This window comes from Camelina sativa, chromosome 12 (genome assembly GCF_000633955.1).
Source record: "Camelina sativa cultivar DH55 chromosome 12, Cs, whole genome shotgun sequence".
NCBI lineage: Eukaryota > Viridiplantae > Streptophyta > Magnoliopsida > Brassicales > Brassicaceae > Camelina > Camelina sativa.
Window position 1 is genome coordinate 12,181,941 of NC_025696.1, and position 9,689 is coordinate 12,191,629.

The 9,689-nt window shown below is 39.2% G+C and overlaps 1 protein-coding gene across 1 annotated transcript; it reads right to left on the reverse strand.

Annotated features, from left to right (window-relative positions):
• Positions 8,962-9,420, reverse strand: LOC109127930 (uncharacterized mitochondrial protein AtMg00810-like). Its single transcript, XM_019233536.1, has one exon. The coding sequence runs from the start codon at positions 9,418-9,420 to the stop codon at positions 8,962-8,964; it is 459 nt and encodes a 152-aa protein (XP_019089081.1).

Consider the following 9,689-nt stretch of genomic DNA (forward strand, 5'->3'; position numbering starts at 1 on the left):
GACGAGCTCATCTCAACTACCAACCTAAAACTTGGTATTCGAAACACGTAACAGGGTAAGCCGAGAGACGTCTCGCCCCGTAGAATACATCTCGAAACCAAGCAAAAAGCCGAGCAAGTCTCGCACTAGCTTAAGGGCGTCTGAACTAATAAGCTAAGCTCCGGCTTGCAAGTTCTTGCCAACCCCAAACACCCACAGGATAAGCCGGACAGAAAATCCGCACCTAAAGGTACGGCGAGTCTGTCTCGCCTACCACTTTACTTTGGTAGATCATAAAACCGAGTTGCATATGAAACATAAGCTCGCTCCCTCACGGCAACTTCATCGCGCTCAACGCTCTCGCTCAACGCTCTCGCTCAACGCTCTCGCTCAACGCACTCGCGTTTGACGCCCTCATGCTCGACGACGCTATCATGCTCGACAACGCTATCATGCTCGACGATGCTCTCACACTCGACGACGCGCTCTCGTTCAACGCCCTCACGTTTAACGCCTTCATGCTTGCTGATGCTCTCACGCTCGAAGACTCTCTCTCGCTCAACGCCCTCGCGTTCGATGCTCTCGCACTCAACTCCCTTGCGTTCAACACCTTCGCTCAACGCTCACGCTCGACGACGCTCTCTCGCTCAACGCCCTCGCGTTTGACGCCCTTGCAATCAACACCCTTGCGTTCAATGCCTTCTCTCAACGCTCACACTCGACGACTCTCTCATGCTCAATACTCTCGTGCTCAACGAATGCTCTCGCCCTAAACGCCCTAAAGTTTGAAGACCTTGCGCTCAACGCCCTCGCGTTCAACGCCCTCGCGCTCGCCTACCTCACGCTTGCCGCTCTCACGTTAGACGCCCTCACGCTCGTTGCACTCACGTTCGTCGCTCTTGCGCTTTCCTTCCATCTCATTTTCCACTTCCATTCATGGTGGCGACTCTACTCTTGTCTTCAGTGGAGACCTACTCTCTTATTCTCGGTGGAGACCTCCACTCATTCTCGGTGGAGACCTCAACTTTCGATGGCGACATTCACTCTTCTACCTGGTGCCGACCTGCATTCTCAAGTTTGATGTCGATCTCCACTCTCCAGCTTGGCGCTGACCTCACAACCTTCTCCCGCGCTCTCTTAAGTGCCATCCTCAAGTTGACGATCAAATCTCTCCTTGTCGCTCCCATGAGAAGACGTGGGACGCAAGCGCACAACATGAACACCAATCTCATCTCGTCGATCTGACAATTTCTATCTAGCGCACAATTGCCGATCTTCGTTCGCTGATCTCTCCTCACTCGCAAGATCAACATTTTCTTGCCGATCTCCTTCCTTGCACGTAGAACCAACCTCAGAATCATTCTCGATCGCGTGAGATCCGAACTCAATTCGCCGATCTCATCCGACGATCTCATATGCCGATCTCATCCGCCGATCTCATTCGCCAACCTCAAACTCACTCTCGGTGGCGACCTCAAACTTACTCGCCGACCTCATTCTCAATCTCAATCTCGCCGACCTCAGTCTCACTCTCGGTGGCGACCTCAATCTCACTTTCTCGCTCGCCGACCTCAATCTCGGTGGCGACCTCATTCTCAATCTCGCTGATCTAAATCTCACTCTCGCCGAGCTCACCGCCGAGCTCATTACCTTCACTCATCTCGCCGAGCTCACCGCCGAGACCTAAATCTCACTCTCGCCGAGCTCACCGCCGAGCTCATTACCTCCGCTCATCTTGCCGAGCTCACCGCCGAGCTCACCGCCGAGCTCATTACCTTCGCTCATCTCTCCAAGCTCACCGCCGAGCTCATTACCTCCGCTCATCTCGCCGAGCTCACCGCCGAGCTCATTACTACTGCTCAACTCATTACCGCCGCTCAACTCATCTCGGTTTCTCTCAAAACCTATCTCAATCGGCCGATCTTCGATCCCCCTGGAATCATTAAATCTGTCGATCTCACCTAGATCACTCTCTCGTGCGGCGATCCTCGATGACGCCCAGCAAGATCGATCGAACCCGCTCAAAGTCAAGTTATCACGGTGACCCCTGTCCGATTCCACATCATCAGCGCCGTGCCGATCTCCAACTGTGGAGTCTCGCCGATCACCGATCATCAGCAATCTCACAAGCAACCCGAGACGATCTGTGCCGAGCAGGCATATTAACAGAATTCAAGCACGTCCGCTGATCGCAGAAAAACTGACGCTCTCCGGACTAAGGGGGGGACTATTGTTGGACATGGGCTACGCCCAATATGCCACTCGGCCCAACAAAACAAGCTAATTAAGATTTCGGCCCGACGAAATTGGATGCAAGTCATTAATAATTCGTAAAGGGGCACTCTCGGGAATTCATGATGGAAACCCTAGAAAACCCTCGGTCAACAGTCGCCTATAAAAGGAAGCATCACTTATTAGGATCACCATCCTCACCCGAGGACAAGAGACAGAGAGCAATACTTTGCGTGAAAACCGTTATTGTCTTCTGTATAATTCCTTCTAGCTTCTGAGCTCGTCATTATTGGCTTGTTAGTTCTCCTGTGAACTGACGAGCTCAATCTTGATTCTTGTTAGTGACGACCTCACGATTTTATCGTTAATAAAAGAACCAGCTTCACTCTTTCCCCAAAAATCTTTATTTACTTAGTGTTGTGCAATCCCCGGTACGAACATATATGTAGCATGAAAAAAATGTTATAACCAATAATTAATTAATTTATATATATCCATCCCTTTCTAAACACAGCAATTAAGAAACGAAGAACACACTGGTATAGCTAAGTTTAGCATACACTATCTATATATACATTTTTCAAGTACATTTAGCAAATAAATCATGAAGTTACCACCTATTTATAAGACTGCCATTAGCATTAAATAATTATATTTTATAATTTACAATTTATTAAATTATGATAAGGTTTTCAATTTTTTGTAAACAATTATTCTCCCATAATCCCAATTTTCCAAAAAATCAGAATCACTACTATTTGCATTAAATACTAATTTGATAATTAATTAAATAACTATAATTTTTCTTAAATTTGAAAAAGTTTCTTTCTAATCAAAGTAATAATATTTTTGCGGGTTAAAGTCATTAAATCTGTTGCGGGTCAGACCTTATATGGCGGGTTAACACATATTATCACGTTGTCACTATTAAAACAAAACAAGAATTAAATTAGTAAAATGTTCACATATCCTAATCTTGTAAACTCAAGCTGGATATATGGGTGCAGACTATATATTCCCATGGAGGTTATGGGTTTTTAGGATAATTTTTTGCGGATTAAAGTAAAAAAATCTGTTCCAGAACCGACCTGGCATTACGGGTTTGAACTAACACTAAAAATATTAATTTATTTCATATATTTTAGATTTTTAACTCACAAAATAATTAACCATCCTACGAAAGCCGCGAAAGTATATACATGTCCGTAACCATTTTAGTACATACATTTTATTAATTTTTAATGGTATAAATCTTTTAACTTATAAAAAAAAAACTAATATTAATGATAATTATTTCATAAATAAATGTACATATATTTACTAAAATATTTAAATATTTTAGAAACAAAATAAAAACAAAATTAGTCTCGCAGTGTACCGCGGGTTCAAACCTAATACCATACAAAAGAGAAGAACCCATTATTAAAATCACAAAACTGTAGAGACCAATCAGATGATCGGGGAACCGGGGAGACGGCGAGTGAGGGACACGTGTTCGTCATCTTTACGTGCAGAAGTAAATGAGTTTTACAAATTTTGTTTCACAAGGTTATGAAAAGTTCCTAATTGGCTGGCGACACGTGTTTGGTAGTGTCGATGACTTGGCAAATGTAATTAACGCAAAAAGAAAAAAAAAGTATCCTTACAATTATTGAAATCACGGCGTACGTTTTTTTTTTAAACTGGCTTTACACGTGTAGGTATCACGCACCATTTAGGATTAGAGAACACGTGGAACTCAATAATAGATTAGTAGGACCCGCCTGCGTGCTGAGCTCAATGAGCTGTTGTGTTCTTTCTTGACTGCTCGATTGGACATAACTGTACAGTGTACATCAACACTTTGGTTTNTTTTTTTTTTTTTTTTTTTTTTTCAGTTTTGGCAAATAATTAAAATTATATACTCAAAAAAGAACAAACCATTGCTCGTGCTCTTTTCTCTCTCTTCGATACTGTTCGCCCTAGCTGTCATTGCCGAGTCGACAAAAGAGCCACCGCTCTCCGACGTCGGTGTAACTTTGGCTCGTCGGCGTCGGACCATGTCATTGTTTTGCTGCTCCAGTTCTCTCCCGTCAAATCCAAATTTATTTTGTTTCATCTCTTTGTTCAAACCGCACTTCCGGTTTCCTTTCCGGCGTTACTTCCGCCGTGTCTTGTCTTCCGCCGATCTCCTGTCTCCGGTACCGTCGTGTACCGGTGTTCTGTCCGGCGTTTTCTACGGTGTGGCGAGGTCCCTTCTCGGATCTGGATCTGGATCTAGCTGTCCCCCAAGGTTTTTTGGGAGTTCCGTTATCTCCGATTCCGCCGCTAGCCTCTTCCTGCTGGTGCCTTTCGGTCTGTTCCTTGTTTCCCCCCTCTTTTCCGCCGCCGTGATGGTGTCTTGACCGTGTTAGGTCTTGTGCGGAGGCCCCTGAAGTTGTTTTCTTGGTGGGCCTGGTCCAATACTTCTTGGATCTTTGTTGGAGCTTTTAGAGCTTGTCGCAGGGTTTGTTTTCTTCTGCAATAGGAGCCACCGGTCTGCTTAGGAGTCACCGGTGTTAGAAGAGCTTTGTGTTTTGGATATACTTCTATCCATTACCGTGGTTGGACTGGATATACTTCTATCCTCCACCTTGCCTCTGCTTCTTTGTCCAAGTTTTTGGAGAAGAACATTCAACCGCCACACTTGCTTCTGTGGTGCTTCAACTGCTGCTATTGTTTTGTGCGGCCAGCATATGTTATTGAGGGGTGCTTCCCAGAGATTTCTTTCTCTGATAGTTTCGTTAGCTCGTCAGCCTGGTGCCCTGTCACCTTTGTCGCTGCAGCCCATTTGTGAATTGTTTTATCTGCCCATGTGGTAGACTCAATCTCGTGCAACATCTCATCTCATTTGAGTGGTGTTGTCCAAGGTATCTTCTCACTTATCTACTTTATTGTTATCAAGGATCAAGATCAATTTTAGTTATTGTCGATGTGTTAGGATTACTTTGTTCTATCAATCTATCTGCTTTTATTCGGTTATTGATCTTGTTTTGGATTAGAGAGTTTTAGCTTTGGTTCCTCCCTTTGTAACTTTCTCTACTTGGAAGTTGATTTAATATGATATAAAATCTTGGTGTACAAAAAAAAAAATTAAAATTATATACTTTTTGAACGATTAAATACTGTGATTTTGACATACGATTTTTTATTTCTTTCTCACATGAGTTATACATTTACAAATGTCAACTATTCATTGCTGTATGACTTTTTTGGCGGTTCTTCTTCAAGAGACTAAATAATTTTCTTATCACTTGTTAAGGCAAATCTTATGTTTCTTTTTGTGTGTAATAATAAAGCACATGAATTAAACCAAGAACTTTATCAGATGTATTATAAAACCAAAAAAAAAAGAAAAGAAAAATGTATTATCAATACAACTTTGTAAATTAAGCATCATGAATAGATGTAGTTATAACTAAATATAGCTTTCTTTAATATTATGGACGATTTCAAATTGCTGAGAAATCGATTTATTTATTGTTTGTTGTCTATTGTAACCAAATTTCTATGTTGTATGTTCAACGTTTACTTCTAGTTTTTTTGTCTAGCTTAGTATAACTTAAACTGAGTTGTCGAACTTCGAACCAAAACAAAATAGCCTGTCGTAAAAAGTTCAAAATTATGAGTTGGGAGAAACAAAGTGCAATCTATTGACTTTAAAACAAAGAATCAGAAAAAGCCTCAAAAATGTAAAAAGATTTTGGGCGGTTACGTATATGAATATATTGGACCAAAGCAAAAAGGCAAACTTTGTTTTACATGCTCTCGTTAGTTTTCGTGGGTTGTGTGTCTCCATGTTCTTGACAAACAACAAAACGTGTTTTTCTCGTATACACTTCGTGTTGTGTTTCTATATAGCCACTTGATCACAAGAAAACAAAAACCAGTGGTCAAAATTTGGAGGTTCATAGAGTTAACCTAATTTAATTTCATCAAAAAATTCACTACATACATATCTAGTTTTTTCTACTAGGTTTCTTGGTAATTCCCCTCACCAATAAAAGAAAACAAAATTGTAAAAGACAATCGTTTTTGGGTTATCACCATTTTCTTTCACTAAAATGGCTAACAGCTTAAACGTTTTGGTCAATGTTAGATTATACGTACGTACCGCCCAGATTTAATCATAGCAATATATTAGTCGGATTTGAATCTGTGATGTGTACGTGTATCATCCATATAAACCCTTTAACAAACAAAAAAAAAATCCCTATGGTCCAATTTAAAATTTATGAGATATTTATTACATATGCACTAGTCCAAAATTTTCCAAACGCCAGTTATTAAGTGCGAAATAGCGAATTATTGTCGCAAAAGAAAAATTGGACTACTGGACTTGGATAATTATTGTCGTCCGTACGGTCAGAAGCTTCGATAATTACATCTGGTTGTTACAATGGTCAACGGCTACGTATTCCATACGTCATTTATACATCACATAAAATACTAGAGAGCTGATCAGAGAATATATATACGTAAATAAAACTGGAAAACCATATATAAATGAGCAATGACATCAAACAATTTAAGAGTTAGTGATTATAATATAAAAATGATAATTTTAGCCCGTACTCAGGCTAAATAAATTGAATTCAAGTTGGTAAATTTTATTACTTGTTTGTAAACAGAAGATTAATTATTGGTTTATAAATCAAAATGTGTAAAATAAAAAATGATAATACAGCTACTTTTTCTGAAGCAATTGAGAATTACATGGAAAATGCATCTCTATGTTCTGCAGTCGATATCTAACATGATTTTCAAAAAATGAAAAAGAAACTTGATTTTCAAAGTTAAACAAAAAATAAAACATTATCCAATTGTTCATGGTTGGCCCATATTATTAAATGGAATGTGAAAATAGTTTTCTTGTAAGCAAAGCAAAACAACAAAAACTCTAATTCAGAACCTTTATTTAAAACAAACAAGAACTCAATATCTTCTAGAGTAAAATTTATAGACCATTTAGTCACACATGGACAGAAAGTCCCAGCCGTCCAAAGGAAAAAAAAAACCAGATAATGTCAAATTTCAAAAGTTAAGATAAGAACCTCTAATAAAGTGGATGTGTGTCTTTTGCAAGCATATTGTGGGCATTCTTATGGTTTCATACTTGGTTGAAGCCATGCGACTTTGAGTTTATTAAGGGTATATATCTGAATTGCATTAGAAAAAATTATTATATCGGAACTAAATGGTAGCTGGTATAGTCGTGACTTAGTATGTCGGGGGTTTTTGACCAAGTTCAACTTCTGTTGGACACATCTTCTTATTTTTTCAAAGCGGATTGACATAATATTTGCAGATTCCATTAATTAATATATGAGTTTAAATTTGGGATTCGTAAGTCACCAGCAACGAATAAAACTTAGCTAGTAGTCTAGTAGATATCATTCTTACGAAATTGGTCTATGATGAACTAAATAAAATGTGAGACTATATATACAAATCTTTTGAATTTGGGTGTACATTATTTTCATTTTTTTTATAACCAGAATTTTTTAAATCCAAAGCAGCCAGACTAGATATTTCATATTTTTGCAGCTACTGTACCTTTTGTATTTTAGTCAAGTATTGCCATGATTGTTTGTTTATATTTGTTTGGTGACTCTAATCTTTAAAACTCACATCATCAAGATTAAGCAATTTTTAGTACTTATGCTCCGTTTGTTTTGTGCTCGAGATGGAATGAGGTTGTAAAACAACTACATATGATCAATGGAATTCTTAGAGGAACGACGAAAAGTGTTTTTTCTAAATTTTTACAATTAAAAACTACTGATTTTGTAAATTATACTATTTTTTATAAACGTAATCATGTATCACTTTAAGAGATTAATCGTCTTTTTTTGTTATCAAATAATAAAATAATCTACATATAACATGCTTTAGTGTTTCTACATCAAGTTGATTACTCCATAGTGTGGATTTACCGAAATTTTCAGCATGAACATAGTAGAGCAGTTTGTTTTGCCTACCAATTATGTTAAAGATTTGTAAACATTATACATGTTGAACCGTCTATCATATATCATAGATTCATAGTAGATCTAGAAAATGTTTACAGTAGTTAAAAGCATGTGCACAATCATTTGCTAAGAAAAACTACAGAAAAATAGATTATGTAGTTCGTAAAATTATTACGATTAGAAGAAGATTTTTTTGCCCACAAATTCAACATATATGTCCACCTTGTTAGTAATTGATAATAGTGGAAAGTGGCAACTTACACAAAGTTGGTGTTTGATGTCAAGTAGAGAACATGAATCTAAGTACAAGACTGAAACTAAATGACAAACTCTGCAAAACTCTGTTTCTTTATTATAATTTCAAGATAATTTTTCAAGAGTGAGAGACATTGTTTTATCTAGGGATTAAGAGAACAATCTAGACTTAGGTGACTCATCATCACAGCTGTAAAAGTTTAGTCTTCATCCTTATCTTGTAGAACTTCAAATTGGTTATGGAGAAGAGGTACAGTCAACTTTGTCTTGACTTGTGATTGTTGATTTGGTTTGCAAACTGGGCCTTTGTCTTGTTAGATTGTTTTCTGGCCCATTTTGCTTGTCTCTCCTATATTCCCCCTCAAACTTGTGGTGAGTGAAACACTAACACCAAGTTTCACCCTCCAAGTTTGCGACGAAGATCTTCAAACTCTCTTCTTGGTAGCGACTTAGTAAATATGTTAGCCAGTTGATGTTGAGCTGGAACATGGATTGTCTCAATGTGTTATAATGCGACTTGTTCCCTGATGTAGTGGAAGTCAGTGTCGAAATGCTTGGATCGTTTGTGAAGCGCAGGATTGGTACTCAAGTAAACTGTAGAGAGATTATCACACTGCAGTAGAGTGGGAAATTGTTGTGAGATCTTCAAGTCTCGAAGGAGAAACGAGAGCCAAGTGATTTCATGAGCAGTAGCAGTCAAAGCTCTATATTCCGCCTTGGTTGATGAATTTGAGACCGTTTCTTGCCTTCTAGCCGACCAGCTAATCAGATTGGGACCAAGAAGAACACAGAAACCAGTGGTAGATCGTCTAGTCTTCTTACATCCGGCGTGATCGCTGTCACAGTAAGCCGACAAAGATAGATTAGAGCTTTTCCGTAGATACAACCCCATATGCAGAGTGCCTTTGATGTATCGAAGGATGCGTTTGAGCAGACCAAAGTCAGAGACAGTTGGTTCGTGCATCCTCTAACACACAAAGTTCACGGCAAATTGGATGTCTGGCCTAGTGATTGTGAGGTATTGGAGCTTTCCTGCAAGACTTCTGAAGTATGTTGGCTCGGAGAAGGGTTCAGAGTTTAGTTTGTCCAGGTTTTGCAGGAGTGGAGTAGGCATAGGATTGCAATTCGACATAGCAGCTTGATGAAGTATGTCTGACGCATAGGCTGTCTGATGAAGAAAGAATCCTGATGAACATTTCTGAATCTCAATCCCAAGAAAGTAACTTGGAGCTC